At 38.1% G+C, this 26562-nt stretch overlaps 1 protein-coding gene across 1 annotated transcript; it reads left to right on the top strand.

Annotated features, from left to right (window-relative positions):
- The first annotated feature begins 698 nt into the window (after window positions 1–698).
- On the top strand, window positions 699–26562 carry antxr1d (ANTXR cell adhesion molecule 1d). Its single transcript, XM_081350873.1, has 18 exons — window positions 699–969; window positions 3479–3550; window positions 3626–3697; window positions 3812–3893; window positions 3986–4016; window positions 4105–4178; window positions 4297–4365; window positions 4485–4565; window positions 5899–5959; window positions 10435–10533; window positions 10716–10785; window positions 14358–14436; window positions 14823–14918; window positions 16947–16985; window positions 18086–18184; window positions 18679–18846; window positions 18950–19030; window positions 25283–26562. The coding sequence occupies exons 1-18, from the start codon at window positions 833–835 to the stop codon at window positions 25526–25528; spliced, it is 1656 nt and encodes a 551-aa protein (XP_081206999.1). The 5' UTR covers window positions 699–832; the 3' UTR covers window positions 25529–26562.

Here is a 26562-nt window from a genome sequence, read left to right as displayed (position 1 = left end):
TGTGGTCCATCATTTTTAACAGTGCTTATATAATTGATTATATATAAAATATAAATGGTTTCTTATCTGATTTTTTTATATCTGAAAAAATATATAGCCTAGTAGGCTACTTTCAAAGTAATTGCCTTTTTTTTCTTTGCGCATTATAATGGTTGAGTGGTTCGAATAACAGCCGAATTAGTGCTGTCAAATCGATTAATCGCGATTACATCTAACAGAAGCTTGTTTACATAATATGTGTGAGTAAATATATTTGTATATATTATATAGGCCTGTATGTAATGTGTGTATGTATGTGAGAGGGAGAAGTCTGGCTTCAACGAAATTTCTTAAATACTATTTTATGTTATGTTTAGTGCTATGTTTAGTGATATATACACATTTTTGTTTAGTGATTATATATATGTATATATATTTATATATATATATATATATATATATATATATATATATATATATATATATATATATATATATATATATATATATATATATACATAATCATAATCACTAAACAAAATATAGCACTAAACATAAACAGCAAAATAGTATTTCAGATATTTCGTTGAAGCCTGAAGTCTCCCTCTCCCGGAAAGAGGAAGTTTTATTTGCTGTTGCCTGCTCGCTGTCCGGTCTGTGGTCGCTCCTCCAAACATTTCTCCTTGAGGAGGAGCTTTCTATGTTTTGAAAGCGGACTCAGATGATTGCCGAAAATAACACAGTGACAAGACATTCAATAAATTTTATGGAAAAGAGTAGTTTTCATTTTTTTGCAGGATTAATATGAAAAGCAGTTCTATCCCAGTGCTTTTGGATTGATTCAACTGATGAAATGGCACGTTCTCTGATTCTTGTGGGTATTTTAGTGATTTTGATGCCTAGTCTTCATACTGGAAAAGCTGAGCCTTATTTTGAGGATGAGAAGAGGTCTTGTCAAGGTGCTTTCGACTTGTATTTTGTCCTCGACAAGTAAGTGGCCTTTATATTTATGGCATCTTATTCTCTTCTCACCGCGCACTGCTGCGCGACGCCTCTCGACGCCCTCAGACGCGCGTGGACCGCTATTATAACAAAAGTCATTCGTTTAGACAGCCGAATAACTGCTGAATTGATCCAAATGCTTTGATGTCCAAACAAGTTGTTGATATTTTTAAAATGATAGTAATTTGTAGGAATAGCTACTAGCAGGAAACGTCCGGTGAGATCTGGAGCTATTCCCAAAGGAGACCATGGCAGGATAAGAGAACAATATCTCATGGAACTGACATGAAGTTTGAACAAAATTCCAAACCATAAAAACACTGAACCATTCACTGCCTGCACAAAATTAACATGCAATGTTGTTAATGGTTTTCCTAATTATGGATTCCTAAAAAAAAATCTATTGTCAAATGGCTTTAGACGCAGCAGGAGGACAGGACTCTTAGCCTCAGGCGACGCTTTGCCTTTAACAAGCATGATTTTCTCTCACCTGGTGCTGTTCACATGCGCATTTGTGCATCATTATCTCAGGGGCGTCTCACTCATAAAAGGCAAAGAAATATACCTCATCATGATATAAGATCATGCACTACAAATACCCAGTTCAGTTGTAAAAAAGTATCATGTCATGTCAAGATAAATTAAAACTTACAACTGCATCCAGTTGTTTACATGTAAATGTTTGCAAAATGCAAATAGTTCTTAATAATTAAGTGTGTAATGAGCTCGTAGTGAGTGTAAGCGAGGAGTAGCCTATGTGGCATCCTTCTCATACTATAGCACCTTGGAGTGAATACTCAAACAAGCTTAAACATGCTGGAGCATTCTGTATGTCGGTTATAAAACGAACCGTTTTGTGGCCATCAGATTTGAGTCAAATCTGAACTAAAGGCTCAAGAGCAACATTGCATTGTCTGTAGACAATAGTTTTGTTCATATAGTGACATGACATCTGTGTGAAATCTGAAGGAATTCCAGTTTGAGTTCAGGTAACTAGAATTTAGATCAATATAAAAACATATTCAGTTCTTCCAACTATAATCCTTTGTTGCACTGTTTGTAGTGCACATGCATATTAGTTACACTTCACAGTTAGCGCTTCTGTTTGTAAAGTTTTCTGAATGCCTTTAGAGACCTATGGGATTGCATGCATCATCAAGCTTTTCCGAACTTTTAATCAGCTGAATGGTTTTGGCTGAAGTTTTGGGGCCTTAAATGCCACTCAGTGACCCTACACTAATTGTAAATATCAGGCCATCGGTTCAGAGAGTTTTTGGAAGAAAAACAGCCCCAGTGCTTTTCAGAGAGACAACACCTTTGATTATCAGTGGAACGAGAATTAGTTCTATGTCACTATATAGGACTCCTTTTAATTTAGGGCTCCTTTTTAATAATAATAATAATAATAATAATAATAATAATAATAATAATAAAAACAGACTTTGCGAACAGAGCTGATGTTTCTAATATAACAACATTCATTCAGTCAGTGGTTTGCTGAAGATTGACCTTAGTTCACAGGAAAAGAGATCAAACCAAGATTAAACTGCATCAAAGGAAACCAGCACAGCCTTGTTATTCTAGACTGCTGCATACCACCACTGTGTATTCAATGCAATTATTTATTTCAGTGGCCCCAAACTGTATTTGTACACACTTAAAAAAGGTCTGAATGCCTTTGCATTAGATAACAAAATATCAAATATATGTATCATCTGCCCCTTTTTAACAGATTTTTAGTGAATGCAGTAGCAGTATATGGAGTCAATTCAGTTCACACAGGTGTCCTAGCAGAGTAACCAGCAGGTGTAGTTCATCCCATTAACTATGGGCATTTTCCACTAATATTTGACAGCCAGAAAGTGTCCCAAAGCTTTGTTTTAAAAGCTGACAAACATCTTTTTGAGAAACTTTCTTTTGGTGCTTGTTTTGTGTTTCCTTAAAATATATGGCACTTGGTTTCATATTTTCTAATCTAATGCAGTACCATTCATACATTAAAAGTGTGGCCCAAGTGTTAATTCTGCAGGTGTGTTTAGAACTGACGTCAGATTAGCACTGATTGCTCCACATGTCCAGTTTTATGTTTCCTGACCCCCTGTCAGAGATGGAGCTGTGAGCCTTTTTGGATGCTGATGTAGATGCCAGCTCTGTTTTAGGTCCTCAACCTGTTACACTCAACCATTGCCATCTGTTCCCATTCAAATGGCTGGCTCCAGGAGGAAGGGGTGTTGCTCTCTGCTAGCAGGAGGCAGATTCATCTGGCACAAAGGCAATTAGCTCTTGTTGGGAGCGCTTTGGGGCCTTTAATTAATTAGTGGCATGTGCGCATTTTATAGAGTACTTAAGGACCTGCTACTCTCAGATAGTATAAGAAAAGGTGGTAATTGATATGTAATTGTGTTTAAGGTAGCCATTATAATGCACAGAAGAGATATTAGCCTCTGACTCTTTGAAACATGTGGTTTTTCAACACACATGTTTGATTTTATTATAGATCAGGAAGTGTCCAAAACCACTGGATTGAAATTTACTCCTTTGTGGAGCATCTTGCGGAGAAATTTATAAGGTAAAGTGCTTTCGTTTTGATGCACTATTGTCCTGTAAACCCTTTAAGGAATAATATGTGAATCTTTATTTACAGCCCAATGTTACGAATGTCCTTCATTGTCTTTTCAACTCGTGGAACCACGATTATGAGACTCACAGAGAATAGGTATGACCAAACACGCATCCAGGTCCTCTATGGTCCAAAACACCATTAATGTTGCACACAAATACACATTTTTGTCTGCATTGTAATAACATTTCTCCAACATTTGTAATTCAGAGATGATATTACCAGAGGCTTAAATATGTTGAGGAGACAAATACCAGGAGGTGATACATATATGAATCTTGGATTGGAAGAGGTATATTTTTTCTTTTTGAAACAACTGAATCAATTTAAATCCTCTACTATGGTTAAAATTCCTGCATTAATGCTGTAAACATCAAATTGCAGGCAAATCAGCAGATATATCATGGAAATTATGGTAAGCGTCACCTTGAATTACCATGCAATTCATTCACACTTTTACTATGGGAAAATCAAGCCTCAATGAGATGATGTTTATTTCACAGGGACAGCCAGTGTGATCATAGCACTGACGGACGGGGAGTTAAACGACTATCAGTTTGTCACAGCACAGCAAGAGGCAAGTACACAAGCCAGTGATGTCGTAACGGATGTGGCGTGTTCTCTGGCAGATGTGTAATTGACAGTGGCATTTGCTTAGTAATAGAGCTGACTGTGTTTTCTCCGTCTATGTGCAGGCGCAGAGAGCTCGGTCTTTGGGAGCCATTGTATACTGTGTGGGTGTAAAAGACTTTAATCAGACACAGGTAACACAACAACATTGTACAATGAGTTGCTTTGTGCCTCAGATTTGAACCATAATAACTTTTCCGTTCTGGGGTAGTCTCAGCTAACCTGTATTGACTATATTGTATTGCTTGTTTAGCTGGCCACAATTGCAGACACCATAGAGCATGTGTTCCCAGTTATTGGAGGATTCCAGGCCCTTGAAGGAATGATAGACTCTGTAAGTGTCTCTAATTCTCTGTCTCTGTCCATGAGGGAGTGAATCACCTAAATTATCCCTTTGCGTGTGTACGGAATACAGGAGTCACTTTTAAAATTGCAAGAGTTGGCATTTCGTGGCTGTTATCAACAAACATGGATGCCATGCCAAACGTTTAACTCAGTTGGAGTCAAATATTTTTGTCAAAGAAATATAAGGGACCAGGACGGAAGCCACCTCAGTGTGGAATTAAAAAAGTAAAGTAAAGTGAAAATTTTGAAATATGAAATAAAGTTGCATTGTGTAATGTAAAGTCACACTGTTAAATATAGTCATATTGTGAGTTAAATAGTCAAGTTGCTAGATAAAGTCACGTTGTGAGACAATAGGTGTGTTCGACTTGAAGCGACTGTGCAGGCCGATCGGTGTATGACATCAAAGTACCGCCAGAGCAGCTCTGAATGCTTTCGAATTGCTCTCAAGGTACTTTGATGTCATACACTGATTGGTCTGTGCAGCGCCGCTTCGAGTCGAACACACCTACTGTCAACTTATTCTATGAACCCTAACATAACAGTCTACTACTCTACTGAGAGTTAGTTGACATGTAGTTGCAAATTTATGAAAGTTAGTTGACATGTAGTTGCAAAGTTACTTATAGTTAGTACAATGTATAAAGTGGACTACCGAAATAAAGTGTTACCTATGAAGTCACATCACAAGAATTTAGTAACATTGCAAGATATAAAGTCACATTGCAAAATATAATGTTGCAATTTGGAGATATCCCAAGTCACATGGGTCACATGGGTCAATTTTCAGAAATTGAGATGTATACATCACCTGAAAGCTGAATAAATAAGCTTTCCATTGATGTATGGTTTGTCAGGAAAGGATATATATCTGGCCAATATTTGGCCGAGATACAACAATTTGAAAATCTGGAATCTGAGGGTGCAAAAAAATCGAAACATTGAGAAAAAATGCCTTTAAAGTTGTCCATTTATGTTTGCAATTGTGCTGCATTCACTCACAAAAATAAATGTTTTATATATTTACGGTAGGAAATTTACAAAATATCTTCATGGAACATGATCTTTACTTAATATCTTAATATCCTAATGATAATTTTGACCCATACAATGTATTGTTGGCTATTGCCACAAATATAGCCGTGCTACTGGTTTTGTGATGACGTTACAGAGAGTAATGTTACAGCATTACCAGTTAGTAGGTCAGTTTGCATCTGGGAGTGAATTTGGTTGAAGAATGTGAATGCTCCTTTAAATGGCTAAGGTATGTCTGTATTGACTATTAATCACCCAAGCACTGTTTTTTTTTTTTCTTCTTGTAGATCATCAAGAAATCCTGCATTGAAATTTTAGCAGCTGAGCCGTCAAGTGTATGCGCTGGTGGTAAGATTCACCTCAGCACTTGTCATGGTCATTTTTTTTTGTAATAATTAAAAATAAATGTAATTTACATCTTGATTTGTACATTAAATCAGGATGTTAATAATAGAATATGAGAGGACAGTGCGCAAACATTAATACACAAAAAGCTGTGCTAATTTTGTGAAAGCCCTAAGCGTTGTAATGATGGCTCACGAGTTGCGGTCTCTTGCACTCACCAGAAAATGAAAATTGATCATGTCTGGGCAGAGCTAATCCGCCTGTTCGCATCACCAAGGAGACGGCGCTGTAAGTGCACTCTCGCGCAGTAAGTGCATGCTAATAAGGTCATGTCAAGCCACATCCATCCTCTCTGGCCTACACACCAGTGCTCAATGTGGCAGGCCTGTCTGCTGAGCAGCAGCCAATTAAACAAATGGGCATTTCACTGGTAAAGGCGGAGCGGAACTGCACTGCAGTTATTCGGCAGCACTTCGGCTAGACAACAGATCCGATGTGGCAAACTAGGCCAGGAAGAACCAGCCAGGCAAAAAACACAGCTCTCTTATTTCACTTGAGCATTCCTAACAATAAGTTCTCTGTCACGTTGTGGGACATCAAACCTTGAAGCACACAGAGAGAGACAGAGAGAGAGAGAGAGAGAGAGAGAGAGAGAGAGAGAGAGAGAGAGAGAGAGAGAGAGAGAGAGAGAGAGAGAGAGAGAGAGAGAGAGAGAGAGAGAGAGAGAGAGAGAGAGAGAGAGAGAGAGAGAGAGAGAGAGAGCATGCAGTGACCACTGGCAAACGATGATGGTTAAAACAACAATACCCCTGCAGTTTGACCACACACTCACACTGTTTCGTCTGTAATACTTTACAATAAGCTTTCATTTGTAAAATAAACTAACAATGAAACATATATGTACATCATTTGTTAATCTTAGTTAATGTTAATTTCTACATCTACTAATACATTTTTAAAATAGAAATTTGGGTCTGTTTACATTAGGTAGTGCACTGTGACCTATCATGAACAAGCTATGAATGGTTAATAAATGCTGTAAAAAATATATTGAACATAGTTAGCTCATAGTTAGTTAATGTTAACAAATGCAACCTTATTGGAAGTGTTACCTTTGCATAAGATATATTTTAATTGAGTTAATTCAAATCAAAATGATCTCTTTCAGTCATTATTATGTAACACTTTACAATAAGGTTTCATCATTAACATTCTTGAAGTAAGAATGAACAATACTTCTACAGCATTTATTGACCTTAGTTAATGTTCATTTCAACATTTACTAATACATTATGGAAATCAATTGTTGTATTTGTTAACATTAGTTAAAGAACTGTGAACTAGCATGAACAAAAATGAACAGCTAGATTTGTATTAACTAACATTAACAAAGATTAACAAATACAGTAACAAATGTATTTCGTATTGTTAGTTTGTGTTAGTTTGTGTAAATTAACTAATGTTAACAAATGAGACCTTATTGTAAAGTGTTACCCATTATTTGTATTAGATTAGATTTAATGGGATAGTTCTCTCAAAAATGTTCAAATGTTGTTCCAAACCTGTATGAATTTTTTTTTTCTGCAGAACATAAAAAAATATATTTTGAAAAATGTTTCAACTCTATTAGTCCATAAAATGAAAATCAGTGAGGCCAAAACAACATTGGACCCCATTGACTTTCATTGTATTCACAGAAAATACTGAGAGATTTAAAAAAAAAAAATATTTTGAGTTCTACAGAAAAAAAGAAATACACTCCGGTTTAGAACAACATGACAGTGAGTAAATAATTAAAATTTTTGGGTGAATTATCCCTATATCAAATATCTTTTGTTATTTCTTTTGTTGATGACCCCAGACCACATAGATAAGCATGATTAATTAACATAATCCTTAATGGAAACATTGCATGACAATGAATGTCATAATTAATGAAACATATTGTTGTGTAATTAAATCAATCCTTGAAGTAATGCACTGTGAAAATTGCTATTAGCCATAAGTGTGCTATATTCCTCGAAATATTACAGTTTAGCCGAAGATTCATTAGATGCACGGGACTCATTTGATCGTGGTTAGTGGTTTGTTTTGGTTTAGTGTGCTGTGGAGGCAGTTCCGGTGTCTGACAGACTCAGCGATCAAACTGATGAGAAGTGACCAGCCCGTGCAGCCTGCAAACAGGCCATCACTCGCTGTTTTGAGAGGAGGCCCAGCCATCAAACGTGACAGCAATCGTTGCTTTGATTAACTCTTGTGATTCTGCCGCACCCCATCCCCCATTCGGGCAGTGATTGAAGTGTCCGTGCTCGGACGTGGCACCTCTGCTCTAAACAGCCCGAGCCATCAAGCTCTCAGGTGTGGATGGGAAGCGTCAGCTCTCCCGTGCAGCACAACGGGCGTGAGCCGACAGCGTACCAGCCCCTGCCCACCATCTCGCTGCCAGCGCTGCCCGCTGCCAAGCCAGTGTTGACCTTTTTACCCCTGCGCTGTCCTGTCAGAACCCGACACACCATGTCTGACAGTAACGCGGGAAGAAAAGGACATGGATGTTGATGCCCGGCCTCTAAAATTAAATGGAATTAGCCATTTCAGTTGTATGGACGTCACATTAAGCAGGCATGAGCAAGGGAGCTGGGCAAATTTAGACGCAGAGGTGGGGTGGAGAGGGGCTTCTGCATGGCAGACGGGATTAGTATAATTAGGGAGGAAATGACAGGTTAATTGGAACGGATGGGAGTGGAATTTGTTTTGGTAGATCCATGATGAGACAAGAGACATGCTGAGAATTCTTTTCACTCAAATTTTCCCGTGACCAGCCTTTTCGTTAATCGCCAGGTCTCATGTAGATATACTGGATGAAGGACCTTTACAGTCAACATGATATTTAAATTAATTCAGTTTAAATTGTAAATGCACACTCCTGGTCTTGTGATCTATTCTTAGATGCATGATATTCCAAAGAATAAAATTGTCTTTATAATCCTAAATCGGCATGAAATGGAAATTAATCCAATCTATTTTCTAAATGCTTGATCTTATTGTGAACGTTTCATCTGTGCATGATTAATTTGTTTTGTTTAATTTACCTCGTAATTTTCGATCTTTTGGTGAAACGACAGACTTCTCCCTGATGATGTATCATTTAGTCCGCTTGAAACCCACTACTCTATTACAATCGACTGCAAAATCAAATTCAGCCTGTCCTGCCTCAATCCAACCAACAACTGATGGACAGAAGACAACATTTTTTTCTTTTTTATTAATCCGTTTCATTCAAATGTAAGCCACAATACGGAAAAAGATCTATCGCTACTTCTGTTACATCACAACTTTAATGAAAATTCAATTACTCTTTCTCTGAAATAGCTTTCCTTTTCTGCTAATGTCACTTAGGCAATGTGGGCTATTGAATAATGGTAACCAATAGCAAGAGCAAACTCTCATTCAGAGTTGATTCCATCTTGATATGTAATGGCCACTTTACACAATCCAATCGATTCCTGATTAATAAAGTCGTATTTTTTAAAACATTTGTTGAATATCCTCATTTTACGAAAGTGCAGTGAGTTGTGAATGGCAAGTTAAATTGACTTCAAGGCTTTTTAAAAAGCTTTTTAGGTGTCTATTGGAGGTAAAATAAAAATCTACTATATTTAGGATTTGATACTTTAAATGCTGGTGTAGAAGAGAACTAAGACTTACAGTATAGTGTTATTTCTCACAGCAGTGATATTCTCCTGACCTTTCCTTACCACTATCTTTCCTTATGGCACACTGCACCGAATGTTTTTCATCCTGTGAACTTTACACACTTAAATGTTAAAGGTTTACAACCAGAACATTTTCTAAAAGTGTAGCATTATTCAGAGATGAATCAGTACAAATCCACTCAAATCTCCCTCAGTGCCACGAGTAAGGTCACATCCGCTCTGCATCCTTTGACGCCCGCTGAGACAGGTTCTAAGTGAGGGTGTTTTTCTCTCTAACATATGCTGCTTAGCAGCCGTCAGAGGGTCTACAGCATCGCCTGGGGGGTCTCAAAGGTCAGCCAGCCAGCTTTGTCGGCCACCAACGCAGCACCCCCCAGCTACAAGACTCCAAGAGATTTGTGAACCTCTTCACTTTTATTATTAGCACCACTGGAGCATATGCATTTGCCCAGTTGAGTTGAGTGTTCCTGAAAGGTTAAGGGTGAAAAAAAAGAAAAAGAAAACCTGCCCTCTGGCTGAGCACACTTTATAATTTCACAGTATGGCATTTTTTTTAAAGGTCTTCATGAGACAAAGATCTAAAAAACAGGCACCGCCTTGTGTAGGAATTTTTGTCATACTATATTTCAGTATAAATAGTACATAAAAACAATATTTAGTCTACTTTTTGGTTACCTTTTTTTCTGGAAAAGAAGCAGAGGAATTTCACTATGTAGTAAAGGGACTTAGCTAAATGCTTATTATTATTATTTGTGTTTTTTTAAGATTCTTTCCAAGTGGTTGTGAGGGGAAATGGATTTTTGCATGCCAGAAACATCAATCAGGTTCTGTGCAGCTTCAGAGTCAATGACACAGTTACACTGGGTAAGTAATATTACATTACTTTTCCCTTAAAGTTTCCAATGACACATTTTGTAAGACTTAAAAAACACAAAAATAATGTATGCAACACTATATGCACTCTATGTATATGACTGTTTATTTTATAGCAATAAAAAAGTGGCATCAAAATATACCTTTTTCTTTTTCTTGCAATTAACTTTCAGATGAAAGACCTGTCAGTGTTGAAGATACGCTCCTTCTTTGTCCCGCGCCAATCATAAATGAGGCTGGAAAGTAGGTGTTCTTCATCCTGTCGCTTTATTTTTTAATGCATTGGTACCCTTGAAAAATTTGGGTCAATGTCATTTGGAATTATTCTTATCAGTCAGTCTCCACGCACCCTAACACATCGAGACAACAGGCATGTGGTATAATACATAAAATGAGCGTATAATTAGCCTCTCTGAGAGATTAGTCACCATGGGCTTGACCTGCATGAGAAGTTTCTAGCATGTTAGCCCAAAGCTCCAGTGGTTTTCTGAGCTGAGAAAGAAAAGAACAGACAGTTAAAACACAGAGCCGACCGTATCCACATCAGCCGGAGCCGAGCCCCGGAGACTGACTGCAGGTTACTTTTCAGGCCTTCTACAACAAATGAGCTGCTGCTGGCGGCTCATTTCCCTGCGAGCCCTCCAAATAATTATGTGTACCGGCGGCTCTAGACACCTTGAGGATTTCATCTGTCTTGTTCTTGTCAGGAAAATTCCTTGAGATGCCAATGAAGGAGCGTCTCATGCCACCTTAAGCAAAACAGGGATATTTTTTTTTTTATCTTGGTCAGCCTAATACATCACTACACACACACTATATGGCAGCTGATGTTGCCATATCGATATTCAGCGTTTTACATTCATTCAAAACTATTGTGACTGATTGATGTGTTCTTGGCCATATTTGTTGTAAACTTTATCATAATGCACATTTGTGGATTAATAACAACATTGCCCAAGATTATGGAATGCATCGTTTTTTATTTATTTATTACAATTCTCTAGAATACTGATTTCTGATTGGTCAATTGCACCATCCAACATCCGTCAAATATTTCTTAATTTTCACGATCGTCCATGGCAACACTGTACTGTTTATCAGTCCACTCATCCGGATACTGAAACCAGCACTATTTTTATTTCTTTCGTTTCACACGAAAGACTCACTCTCTCTTTTCAGACAAAACGATATTTTGAATTAGCCTTTATTTTTATATTTCTATAATTTTTATATATTAACTTATATTCATTTCAGTTTATTTTTCTAATTATAGTTCTCCAACCTAAACATATATTTTTTAATTTTTCATCTAATATTTATATTGTATTATTCATATTGTTAAGATGATGTTTATTTCGCGATATAATGACGTCTGCATACCATTATTTGGTTTCAGAGATCTCGTAGAGTCTGGGTCTCTCAAAAGTCAGCCAGATGTGGTATGTATTCTTATAAGGGAAAAACAGAGATGAAACATTCCATTATAATCATCCAGTTACAAGGAAGGGTGGGGTTATTTAGGCTAATTAGAGCCAATGGAGATTTCCATCCTGTTATGCAAACTTTGATGTTGGGAGTAATAAGTAATAGTAATGACACAGTAATAAGACCAACCATTGAGTCAAATAATGTCTGTATAAACTGATTCCATTGTAAAAGGCCATTTTAGCTTTTGAGGGGTAAGAAAAAGGCAATTTTAGGGCAAAGTCTGCCCTCTCCTACTCCTCTGCATCCACGTCTTTTGAGACGAAGCTGTCAGTGCTGTCACCTAAACGCGTGGTGACTGAGTGGCCTCCTGAAGACGTGCTCAAAAAGAGCCAGCCGCTTCCTGATTGATGGAAAATGAGATGGATCTGTCACTGGACCTCCCTCCACACAAACCCCCCTCTCCTTTATCCTGTTGTGCCCCCTTTGAGCCCATCCCCCATCCTGCCAACAGAGTGGCACTAGAAGGGGTGTGCAGGACCGACAGAGAGGAGTTGGGGCAATACCCCTGTAGTAACTTATATTCAGCTCTGTCTTCTCCCCCACCAATACAGAGGAAGAGGGGTCGCCTAAATCAAGAAAGCTGAGACTTTTTCCACTGTACCAGCACTGTGAATGCCCATGGTAGAGCCAAACATTTCTGATATTGGGAGAAATTCCATTTTTGAGAAAGTTGTCAGGGGGAACTGGACGTGGCATTGTCAGTTTTGATGTCCATAGACAAGTCTTCATAGACTGTCAGTCAGTCACATGACAAACACTTCTTTTTCATCTCTTTCTTATAACATGATTATAAATCTTAAAATAAGACTTATCACATATAATCACTATATATTATTAACATTATGTAAAACATTTACTCTTCCATTCAAAAGGTTTGTGGTCTCTAAAAAAATAAATAATAATAATTTATAATAAATAATAAAATAAATAATAATAATTTCCGACGGAGGCGGAGCCGATGGATCCCAGGGCGCAGATGGAGAAGAGTGACATCGCTGACACAGGAGGCCTGGGCGATGCCCGAGGACTGAGGCAATACCGGCGTGATGGAGGACTGAGGCATACCCGAAGGGAAAGAGGAGCCTGCTGCAGCCATAGGGTGGAGGAATGGAGCATAGCGGAATGTCCGCAAGACCAGGGCGGAGTGACGACTGACCAAGGGGGAGCCGGTGGGATGAGGGAACCTGGTGAAGAAGTAAGGCCGAGGGTGTCTTGTGGAGCCAAAGGTGGAGCCGACAGGCCGAGACAATCTAAGGCGGAGCCACTGGATTTATCCGCTCAGGCGCTGATGGTGGTTGTAGGACCTGAGGCTCGACGTGAGTGCTTGGCATCGCAGGAGATGAAGGGCTGACAACCTCCAGCAGAGGGCTGGAGAACTGGCTGAGCAAGAGGCAGATGAAGGCTAGACAGGGTCGAAGGTAAAAATACATTGTCCATGGCCCTGTCCAAGAAGTCTGCTGCGGAGCCCGCATCAGTGCAGGCTCGGCAAAAGTGCGCATCAAGGGCACAAATCGACCACATGGGGGCGCTCACGAGCACCCTTCTGAGATCTAAAAATGGCAAATGGGACACACTGCGGTCTCACGGACTTAACGGATACGGGCACGCGGCAGCCATTGTAAGTCCACAAGACCGAAAGTGCACATGAAGTGTGCCATTTGGGACATTCAACTAAAGATGAATGAGTCCAGATAACTATGACAATATGGTAATAATATTTTACAGTATAACTATTTTTATTTATTTAATCAAACAAATGCAGCCATTAGACTTTAGATCAAACACATGTGACATTATTAAGGGCCTTTCATCGGAAGAAAATCCTGAGAAGCAGAAGATTTAAGCAAAAGTCTCAATTTGATTCCCATTGAATCTCATTTGTGACTTTGAGAACATAGATGATAGATGAACATAGATGAAAATGGATGATTAAGATCTCTTTTAAGGCCTGCCTAATCAGTTTTTCAAGTCCCTTTGGCTTGTTTTTTGCATTCCGGGATATAAAAATGCATAGTTGATCTACTTTAGATAGCATTTATCAGTCAAGTTCCTGTTCCTACATTATTTCAGCCTGCTGGTTATTGAGTGTTTAGTTGGTATCTATCCAAGAGGAATGCATTGGAAGTCATTTAGGCAGCTGTGTGAAACATACATTAACCACTCTTTTTTTTAAATCCTGGCTCCAGATTGCACATTTAAACAAGAAAATGCTGATCTTAACGGCTTTAATAATAACCACATAACAAGCTCACACATGTCCATCATAGGAATGCAATGAATGTGCCTTTTTCAGCAGGTGTGATTGAGGTGTTTTTGTTGTGTTTCAGGGTGATATATCTGCAGGTTAGCATGAATGAGGGATTGTCCTACATCACAAGTTCAGTGCACATCACTACTGCTGAATGTGTAAGTATGAATGTCTTCCTTTGACAAAACCACTTCTACCTGTAAAAACATGAATGGCAGATTGGCGTGACAATGATTCAACCTCCCTGAATGTCTTCTCAAAGACTATTTGACATTGTTGTTTGCTGTCTACATCTTGTTTGGTTCCTTTTCCCTTCTCTCTTACCCTTTCTTTTTCTCTTATGAGGTCTCCTCTGCTTTCTTTCATCAGAGGAGTCTGGTTTTGTCACGTAAGTTAAAATTAGCAGCAGTAAAAAAAAACAAAAAAACAAATTCCATCTCTTGGAGCAGCCATTTGCCCTGTTCTTCATTCTCCTTACCTGTTCATTTGTGTTATGCCAGTTAAATACTCATGAAGATGTATGTTTGTATCTCTCTGAGTGCAGTTTGATGGGACTATCCTGCTCATCTCATTACTGGCTGTTTTCCTGTTGTTGGGTCTGGTTCTGATGTGGTGGTTCTGGCCTCTGTGCTGTACAGTGGTACGTCTGTACGTCTCACAGGTCGAAGCTGTACATAATTAACATTTACAGTGGTAAAAAAAACTGGTTTGACAATTAAAACACAATTTAAAATGTATGGATGTCATTGCATAACATAACACAAAACATCACATATGTTAAAGACTCACAATCACACTTGCAGCCATAGCAAAAAATGTATGCAAGCAGTTTTTTAGCAGTTTAATTTTTATTATTGTTATTTATAAATCATGCATTTATTTGTTATTCACACAAAATAAAAAAAATTGTCATCATTTACTTTCCCTCAAGCTGGTCCAAACCTGAACAAGTTTTTTTCTTCTGTTGAACACATTTACATTACATTTACATTTATTCATTTAGCAGACGCTTTTATCCAAAGCGACTTACAAATGAGAACAATAGAAGCAGTTAAACTAACAGTAGGACAACAAAATGCAAGTGCTATGACCCTTCTCAGTTTAATCTAACGCAGAACTTTTTATTATTATTATTATTTTTTATATAGTTAATTTCCTATTTCCTATTGAGAACACAAAAGAAGATATTTTGAAGAATATTAGTAACCAGTATTTTTTTCCTACTATGGAAGTCAATGGCTACGGTCAACCATCTGGTTACCAACATTCTTCAAAATATCTTCTTTTGTGTTCAGCAGAAGAAAGAAACTAATACAGGTTTGGAACTACTTGAGGGTGAGTAAATTCTTCCTTGTTATTAATGATAATCAGGCGTTTATTTGTTATTCACACACTTAAACATGCATTTAACATTGTCAGTATATATTATTGTTATTCAAGTCAAGTCAAGTCAAGTCGCCTTAATTTATTTAGCGCTTTTAACAAGATTGTTTCAAAGCAGCTTTGCAGTGATAATAGGAAATTAAAGTACTGTAACAGATTGTTTTGGCTTTACAACAGCTCTAGATATTATTATAGATCATTCATTAATTTGTGTTATTCACACATTTAAACAGTGATTTGAAAATATTGGTATATTAAAGGGATAGTTCACTTTGAAATTAAATTTTGGTATGTTTTAGCTTACCTCAAGGGCATCCAAGATGTAGGTGTCTTTTTTTCCGCAGTAGTTTCAATTTTGATATTTTTAGGTCAAACCGTTCTTGTCTGTCAGTCATTTAATGCAGGTCTATGGACACTGTCTCAAAGAGCATGCACAGAGTCCAAATTAAAACAATTCCCCATCGTCCAAATTAAACAATTCCCCATCGTAAGTACACATTGATGGCCTAAGACACGAAACGAGCGGTTTGTGTGAGAAAACGAACAGTATTTATATCGTTTTTACCTCTTATACACAGCCACGTCCAAGTGATCTGAGGGCGCGTGCGCATCCTGGTGTGTGACGTATAAGCAGACTGGTGCATAGATATATACACTAGATGTCGTTTTAAAGACATTGGTTCCAATGAACTGCCGTAGCCAAGGCAACATCTAGTGTGTATATCTATGCACCAGTCTGCGTACACGTCACACACCAGGATGCGTGCGTGCCCTCAGATCACTTGGACGTGGCTGTGTATAAGAGGTAAAAACTATATAAATACTGTTCGTTTTCTCACACAAACCGCTCGTTTCGTGTCTTAGGCCATCAATGTGTACTTACGATGGGGAATTGTTTAATTTGGACGATGGGGAATTGTTTTAATTTGGACTCTGTGCATGCTCTTTGAGACAGTGACCATAGACCTGCATTATATGACTGACAGACAAGAACGGTTTGACCTAAAAATATCAAAATTCATACTGCGGAAAAAAAGACACCTACATCTTGGATGCCCTTGAGGTAAGCTAAAACATACCAGAATTTAATTTCAAAGTGAACTATCCCTTTAATCATTATTGTTATTATCATTGTAACTTTTCCCCAGTGACATTAACAATGATTATGCTTCATGCAATGTAATGCTGTTATTCTTTATAATATACTATTTATAGTGTTTCTGTTTGTACTGTACTGCTCTTTGCTTAGATTACATTCTTTCGCTGAGAATTATTTTTCTTTCAGGTCATCAAGGAAGTCCCTCCACCCCCTCCCCCTGTGCCTGTGAGTCTAACTCCCTCTAACCTCATTTTTTGCTCATGTTTGTGTATGTGTGTATTTAGACACAGCATACACTCAAGTGTACCATGGAAATTTAGAGCCGATATGAATCAGGAGTCAGGACAATTTAAAAAAAATGATAAAATGACTTACACTCATAAGCTGAATTCAGTTCATTCCAGAAATGCCATCATTTCTTGTAAACCACATTCCCTAACACTGCCAATATCAGCTACTAAATATGAGTGCAACTGCTTTGAAAAGCTGTCCGTCACCATTTAAGGGCATTTTCTATGGCACAGCCGTGTAAATAAAGACAAGTGAGCAGTGTAACTGGACACAGTGCGAATCACAGGCTCAACCGCAGGATGACTGAATGGCAAAATTCAGGGAAAAGGGCTCATAATGATCCTCTTGTGTTTGCTTTGTTTCCAGAGGTCAAAGGCAAGCAGTCACTGAGGCTGATAGGAAATAAAAGAGCTTTGTGGAAATGGCTTTAGTGTGTGCATCTGTGCTTCTTACCACTGAAAGTGCAAACAAGGAGCTCTGTCTCTAAGGCTTCTCTTTGATTTGTAGACACAATGTGGTTGCTACTTTTTTAACTAACATTATTTGACAGTGTCTTTGTGTTTATTCTTTCTGTGTGAGTTGAGTTTGCTAACAGCGAATTTAAAGGGATAGTTCACCCAAAAATGAGAATTGTGTCATAATTTACTCACCCTCAAGTTGTTCTAAACCTGTATGAATTTCTCTCTGCTGCTGAACACAAAAGAATATATTTTGAAGAATGTAGGTAACCAAACAGTTGATTGACCCCATTGACTTCCCTAGTATTTTTCCCTAGTGTTCCCTTGTAAGTCAGTTGGGCCCTGCAGATGTTTGGTTACCATTATTCTTCAAAATTTATTCTTTTGTGTTCCATAGAAGAATGAAATTCAACTTGAGGGTGAGTAAATGATGACAGAATTTTCATTTTTGGGTGAACTATCCCTTTAAAAGACAGTTCCAACAAAATAAACAGAAAATGAATGTTTACATGACTTTTTAATTAAAATATTTACTAGTGTGATATTAGTTTTACATAAGTTTTGTGTGCTCAACAGGAGTCCGATGATGAAGATGGCATGGGCAAAAAGAAATGGCCTACAGTAGATGCATCCTACTATGGAGGAAGAGGAGTTGGGGGAATCAAAAGAATGGAGGTGATGCATGTTTTTGTACACGATATGGCTTTATATAGGGTGTCATTTGATCATAGGTTAACACAGGCTACAGGGGGATGAAGACCACACGTGACGAGTGATGTTATGAACCCTCAAGGCACTAGAACACATCACTGTGACCTTAAATGCTCCCTGTCTACCTCGTGCCAAAACTACATCATGTGACATCATAAGACATGCTGATGCCTGTAGATTTACTCCTGTAATTTGCAAAGGTAGCAATATTGGACATATTCATTATTGTTCTTTGTAAAATACACAACTTTTTTTTTTTTACAGCTATAGTACAAGTGCACTTCTTAAACACAGTAGTGTTAATGCAAGCTTGCGTGAAATGTCTTTTGCTCTTATTGAAACATGCAAGCCTTTCCACTGCTGCAAATACGGCTTCTTAATATTGTTTTCATGTGGAAACAGCCATTTTTCCATAGTTTGTGTGGTTCATAAGTGGACTATGTTCCATTGGTCTTTAGGTGCGCTGGGGGGATAAGGGCTCCACGGAGGAAGGGGCTAAACTGGAGAAGCCAAAGAACGCTGTGGTGAAAATGCCTGAAGACGAATTCGAGCCCTATGAACCCAAACTCAGAAAGCCTTATGGGCACAGACCTTCCCATCACAGAAAGTGGTATAGTCCTATTCAGGTACAGGAGTTTTTTCCATAAAATGTAATATGAAATCATCTGTCTAATCTTTTAAATGTTTTAAGGTCAAAAGGTTTTAATAGAACAATTCTATGTGTAATAGGGGAAACTGGATGCTTTGTGTGCCCTTTTCCGTCGAGGATACGACCAGGTGTCACTCATGAGACCCCAGCCCGGAGATCAGGTACAACCATGAACCATTTGTATCATTTGTATGCTTTTCAGAGACGCCAATCCCAAAATGCATTGCAACAAGCTTTAAACATAGATTATCAAATCACTAACGCTTATGGACACATTCAAATGATCAAAAATGGCAGTAAAGACATTTATAATGTCTCAAAATATTCCTATTTCAAATAAAATCATCAAAGAATGCTAAAAAATGTATCAAGGTTTCCAAAAAAATATTACGCAGCACAACTGTTTTCAACATTAGTAACAATAATAAGAAGAAGAATTTTTCTTGAGTACCAAGTCAGCATAAATTTCTGAAGGATCATGCGACACTGAAGACTGGAGTAATGGCTACTGAAATATAAAAATACACTTTTCCATCACAGGAATACATTACATTTATTTTTAAATAGAAAATAGTTATAATAAATTGTATTCATATTTTGAAATGTTGCTGTTTTTACAAACAGTAAATGCTGGCTTGGTGAGCATCAGAGACTCATTTAAAATAATAATAATTGATTGCATAGTGAAATGTATCAATATAAATAGATTATGATTAAAAAATGAATATGTGATCCAGAATTTGTGTGTTCTGAGTATGCTGGGATGCTGCTATAGAAAGAAGTGAGGTAGTTCCCTTGTGTTTGGAACAGAGCTGTTGTGAAACTGAGCATGCTCAGTAGCCGGGACAGGAAATAGCAGTGTAATTACATTGCTCTTAATTCCTCCTCACATGGAGCAGTCGTGTGGCCGAGCACAATCTCTCATTCTCTTGTGCCTTTTGTAAGAGACGTCCCTCAGTGTCTGAGGCCTGCTCTTTGCACCCCGCATTATTCCATCAGCACAAGCTGTGTCATGGCAACACATCTGTGCTTCTGTGAAAGGCATCTTTCATGTGGACCGCAGTGCCGCAGGCTGTACAGTATGATCCCATTGACATGGGCAGACTATAGGTCCGTTCCCACACTGTAGATGGACCGATCTGATTTACTTTAGGTTTATTCTTCACTGCTTCATAATGGGCCACTTGTCTGATGGACCGGCAATGTCCAGCTGCTCAATGTACTTTGCATGAGCTTTAGATGGTGCTGGTAAAGCCAGCAGACTCTGTAAAGGGCGAGGTTTGGATGGAAACAGCTGTGCCATTCAGGGAGATTTGGGGCGTAGTTGTGTGTTTCATGCCCACCTGCAGCCCACTAGACGGCAGACACAAACAACTCGCTGTGCCCAAACAAGACCTCTGCTCAGCTACAGACGGCCTAATCTCTATATTAGTCCACGTCTTTCTCTTTATAACTCTGTGCATTCCCTAGCTGTGACTGATCCTCTGTCTGTCTCTTTCTGTCTCTGTCTCCTCTTTGTCTTTTCTTCTGTTTTCTATTCCTAGCAAAGGGCCTCTTATGTGCATATCTCTAGTCTTGAGGAATTCAAAGATGGATTGCAACTAAACAGTCTATCATTATACTGCTTGTAAAGCAGCACTGTATTGATATTTGTCAAACACATTGGTTAGGGATTTGCTCTAAATTAGTTCACATGTTTCTCTGTTTATAACACATACTTCAAAATCCCAAGCATAAGTATTGAACTTTTGCAGTTAATTCAGCATTTAAAGTTTTAATTCTTTTAAACATTTATTATGAGGATATTTTTAGCCTGTCAAGGTTTATATTTTACATTTACATTTATACTTTATATTTAAATATATATATATATTTAAATTTTACAAGATTACTTTTTGAAAATCTCCCATTTATTTACACTGATAGGATGCTTGTGCATTCAAAGTGTAACAGCAATGATGTCATGGCATTTATTTGCATTCTGGATTGCGATTGGTCATGTTTCTTACTCCTATTGCATACGGAATTGTTCTTTTTCGATTGGTCAACTTATCCACAGTTACCTGTAAAATACCACAGTTACTACAGTTACTGTTACTACAGTAAAACTGGGGTAATTTGGATTAGCCATTATTGTCAATAAAAAATAGAGATTTTACTTCTTCTGAACACAAAAGAAGATATTTTGAAGAATGTGGGTAACCAAACAGGCCCTGTTGACTTCCATTGTAGGAAAAAAAATACTATGGAAATCAATGGGTGCCGTCAATGGTCTGGTTACCCATATTATTCAAAATATCTTCTTTTGTGTTCAGCAGAAGAAAGAAACTCAGGGCCCTATTTTAACGATCTGAAACGCAAGTGTCAAAGCGCAAAGCGCAAGTAACTTTGTGGGCGGGTCTTGGCGCTGTTGCTATTTTCCCGGCGGGATAAATGACTCTTGCGCCAGGCACAAATCTAAAATGGGTTGGTCTGAAGTAGCTTCATTATTCATAGGTGTGGTTTGGGCATAACGTGAAATAAACCAATCTATCTATCTATCTATCTATCTATCTATCTATCTATCTATCTATCTATCTATCTATCTATCTATCTATCTATCTATCTATCTATCTATCTATCTATCTATCTATCTATCTATCTATCCATCCATCCATCCATCCATCCATCCATCCATCCATCCATCCATCCATCTATCTATCTATCTATCTATCTATCTATCTATCTATCTATCTATCTATCTATTGTAATAATGTATGATTTGCAAAAATGAAAACTGCTGCTTCTGTGTAGATGAGAGAATCAAAGTGTATGCGCGTTGTGCACACGCTACATTGATTATGGCCAAGCATGCGCCCTTAAAATAGCATATGAATAACATGCGCAACGCGCCACTGACTTTAAACAATTTTTTCCTGGTTAGTGGCGCAATTGTTTTCTAAACCTGCAAAATAGCATGAGGGAACGTTTGCGCCGGAACACGCCTCCTTTTTTGCGCTGAACCGCCCAGGGAGCGCAAGTTCATTCCCTAGTTTAGCGACGTGCTTCTGTGGAGGGAAAAGCGCGCTTTGCGCGGGTGCAAAATAGGAATGATACATGCGTCGGTGTACAAAGTCAATTGCGCTGGGTGCAAGATAGGGCCCTCATACTTGAGTAAATGATGACAATTTTCATTTTTGTGTGAACTGTCCCTTTATAAATGAACATGTATAACCTGAGATAATGTAGATGAGTCCTAGGTCAAACTTTTTACCCATTGGCTTCAGTGCACTCATTGTGATGCAAAGGTGACAGCTTTGCTTTATTACTCACTTATAGTTGTTGTGTAATGAAAGAAGCTCTTGTTGTTGAAAGTCTTTGTCTGGCCAGTTTACAAGCTTCACCTCACATGCTCAGTATCTGCCCCCTCACGTCTGAGTGCCATCTACAATTGAGACAAAGAAACTCTGTGGAACAGACAGTGTTTTTGTTTTGTTTTTCCTAATGACCCACAGGAATATAAAAGTTGTGTCAAGAAAGACTGGTTAACAGAAGGAAATACATAATTTACGAGTCAAGGTGAATGACATGCTCCTCCGACTGTTCTTGAGGATTCTCCTCTCACGTAGCCAATGCTTGGTGGTCTGATTTAACAGCTTATTAAACAGAGAGCCCTATAACATGACATGAGGCCCATTTGGCAAAGGGGGAGGTGAGTATTATTGTGATAGGCTATTGTCAGGTTGGTGGGGGGTGGTGGTGATTGATTCACGTCTGTCTGGCTGGGGGGTAAAGCCATCACTTTGCCGGTCTTGTGCAGCGAAAAGGACAATTTGGCGAGCAGCACAGCAACAGGCCTGCACAAGGGTGAGCATATGGGCCCAATGAGAATGGAGACTCATGAATATTGTGCAGATGTGGGTGGAGGGAGTGGGGAAGAGAAATCTGTCCATATGGTGTTTTAACTACTGTGGATGACCCCCAGCAGGCTACAAGATTCTACTGGCTTTAGATCAGGGGTCTCAAACTCAAATTACCTGCGGGACACTAGCAAGGCGCTGCTTTCCATCAGGGGCCAGTTGAACAGTTGCAACTAATTCATGCGTTAGTCATCAGCCTTTTACAGCCTATTTTTTTAAATAAATGTAATACATTTATATCAGGTATTTCTTTAGTATTAACATTAAGATAATAATACCAGTAATTTGTGATCTTGTGGGGACAATTTGTTTTTAATTTTTTTGGTTCCCATGAGGAAAACATCCCATGATAGAAAACACACTTTGTACAGTATAAACCAATGGTCTATGGAAAGTCAAGTCCCCATAAAATATGGAAACCCAACATAATAATCCTTAATAGAATCAAACCAAAACCAATCATTGCAGAAAGTGCTCTCTATATGACAGGTGGTTAGAGTGAAAAGGCTTAAAAATGACAGGGCTTGGTGAGGTTAACCAAAAGTGAAAGTTGTTTCAGAGGTGGAGCAAGTTGTTACATTTTGATTAAATATTATGAAGTTAAAAAAAAATTCTTTAAAAAAAATCACTAGCATGTTGTTATTAAAAGGTAAATGGTATCTTATTTGCAAGCAATATGTTGACTTGTGTCACAACTTGTGACAATTTTCAATCTGTATGTGAAGATTGAACAGTTAAAGAGAAAGATACATGAACTGACATCTTTGCTTGCCAATCTCACAATGTATTTAAACCATCCCAACACTTTCAGACGACGATTATAGAAAACAGACACCCCCTTACATGGAGTCCCTCTCTGTCCGTCTGTTTCATATTTACTGTTACTGTTTCACTCCTGCATAGTCAGTGATTTGAGACCACCCTTTTTACTATAACACAAAAAAAGGCGTATCCTGACTCAGTCCTCTAAGACCCTTGAACAAAAGAGAGGGAATCTTTCCTGTGACAATTTAGCTAGTGGCCTTTAAACTGTCCATCTGTTTGTCTGAGCTCAAACAGCATGGCAGAGACTGACTCCCCCCTAACCGCTCTCCTTTCCACTCGAGTGAAAGTAATTCGAGTTCAGCAAGATCAGAGTAGGACACATATTAGTTCACAGTTCACACTGTGCTTTTTTATTGAAGGTGATAGTATCAAATGCTGTGGTGTTTGTGATTTATTAGCCATGGCTGGCATGCATTTCTAGCTAATATTTGATTGTTTACCATTCATTCTTTTAATAAGCATACTGAATATTGTGATTTATTTCTTAAAGTATATTATTATCATACTCAGTATTAATACTATCTACAATATACAACCATTCACAAGTTTCTTTTCAGCAAGTAAGCATTAAATTGATGAGAGTAATAGCATTTATAATGCATAATACAAAAGATGTTCTTGTTTCAGGTAAATTCTATTCATTAAACAACCCTGAAAAAAATACATCGTGGTTTCCTCAAAAATATTAAGTAGCTGTTTTCAGCATTGATAATAATAATAAATGTTTCTTGAGCACCAAACCACCACATTAGAATGATTTCTGAAGGATCATGTGACACCGAAGACTGGAGTAATGATGATGAAAATTCATCACAGGAATAAATTACATTTTAAAATATATTAAATAGAAAATAGTTTAAATAGTAATATTTCTCAATATTGCTGTTTTTACAGTAGGCCTATTTTTGATCAAATAAATGCATCCATGGTGAGCATAAGAAACTTCTTTCAGAAACATACCTTTTAAAAGTTCAAGCAATTGTGTTTATCACTTCGATTTCAAAATGTTTTATTGCGTGTAGCCACGTATACTGTGTTTGAGAGGAAGAAGATTTAAAGCTTTGCCTCCATTCATGCACTTGCATATGAATACGTCACTTTTATTTAGGCCCGACAAAAGTGGTTCCTGAGTCATCCAGAGTTTCATTTTATGCACTTAATGAAGCGTAAAGTGGGTTTTGAATGGCTTTGGTCAGTCAGTCCCAAAGTTTGAACCCTCTCTGAATGTTGTGAATTCACAACAATGAATCACTTCATCTTTAAGAATGTAAGTTTTCTCAGAGACCAGTGTCTTGTTCCAACACCGTTTTCACAAATAGCTTTTATTCCTTAAGCGCAGCGCTGCAACTCTTCAACCCCACCCCCATGATTTTAGGGACAGAATTGCAGTTGACAGCTGAGTTTCTGAATGTCTGAAGTGCTGTGGGTTCATCTCCTGGGCATTTTTGAGCGAAAGCAAGCGAGAGAACTCAGCTTAGGATCAGCTGCACCAGCGCTTGAGCTTTTGTTTTTGAATCCCACGCGTTTCGCGTTCAACTTGTCACCTCAGGGGTTAAAAATACAATGTATCCATACAAAATATGTAAAGAGTTTGGGTTTCGTTTTATCCCCAGAAGTTATAGCTTCTGATAGCAATGAGATTTCAGCTTTGAACTGACAGTGATCCCACCATCTGTCTTGTGTCCATAGGGGCGATGCATCAACTTTACCCGGGTGAAAGCAGAGGAGCCAAGGTCACCGCCACGCACCCACCTTCCACCTCCACCGCCCCCTTCAGACCATCAGCCACTTATGCAGCCCCCGCCCAAAAGACCACCATCCCGGGGACCCTCAATCAACCGCTCACCCCCAAGACCTCCACCAGCCCGGGCCCCCCCAGGCCCCCACGGACCCCCTCCTTCACGACCTCCACCCTTCCCTGGGAACAGGCATTGAGAACAATGGAGGGCCTTCACAGCTACCCTAAAATCTCTCATTCAAATTTGTGATATTTACGAAAGCCACTGGTTTGCCACAGTTTCAGATACATGAGTTTGATGTTGATTTGGAGTGAATGAAATGTGGAGTATGTGTCTGTGAAACACTCTTAAAATAAAGGTGCTTTATTGGGATATATCTGTGAAAATAAAGGTGCTTTATTGGGATATATAGTTCCATGAAGAACCTTTATCATCCACAACCTTTCCATTCTAGGGCCTTTATAATTTAAAAATGTTTTTCACATTTAGAAAAAAAAAAAAATTAAGAACTGTTCACTGAAAGGTTCTTTGGGGAACACAAAATTGTTCTTTTCTGGCATCAGTGCGAAAACCCTTTTTTGGAACCTTTACTTTTAAGAGTGTGAAAGAGGGACTGCATCAATGCATGAGATTATTACACATGCAAAATTAATGCACTTAAGAACGTTCAATGTTGACTTGGGGTATTTGTATTTCTGATTTTGCATGACGTTAGTGTGTCAGTATGAATACATACATTATGCCCTGTTTTAATTTGTATAATATTAACTGGTCACATCTTTAAAAAGAAAATTTGACTTGCTGTGACTGCGGGGCAGTACAAACCTCTAATTTATTTAGCCTTGAGTTCCTGGTAGGCACTTGAATATAAAATGACAGGGTGTCCACCACTGGTACTGGACACTTAGCATGATATTTCATATAATATATTTTGTGTTTTGCTTTGTGGATCATGGTCATTAATAGTAGTCCTATACAGCAAGAAAATGTTAATGTTATAAATAATATGGACATGGGTTGGATTTTTTCTTTTCTTTTTTTTTTCTGGACCCATTATTAATTTTTTTATATAAATTAGTTTTTCTCCTATGATATGAGAATAAGAACAATATTATCCCCATTTTATGTAAATTTATAAAAGATAGGAATAAATATTCGGTTCTAAAATTGTTTGAACTTGTGTTGAACAAGCTTTATAGTCAATCACTGGCAGTAAAATGTGCAAAAGCC

This window comes from Scardinius erythrophthalmus (genome assembly GCF_964197995.2).
Source record: "Scardinius erythrophthalmus genome assembly, chromosome: 21".
Taxonomy (NCBI): Eukaryota; Metazoa; Chordata; class Actinopteri; order Cypriniformes; family Leuciscidae; genus Scardinius; species Scardinius erythrophthalmus.
The sequence above is the reverse complement of the archived record's forward strand: the minus strand, read 5'-3'. Positions and strand labels throughout refer to the sequence as shown.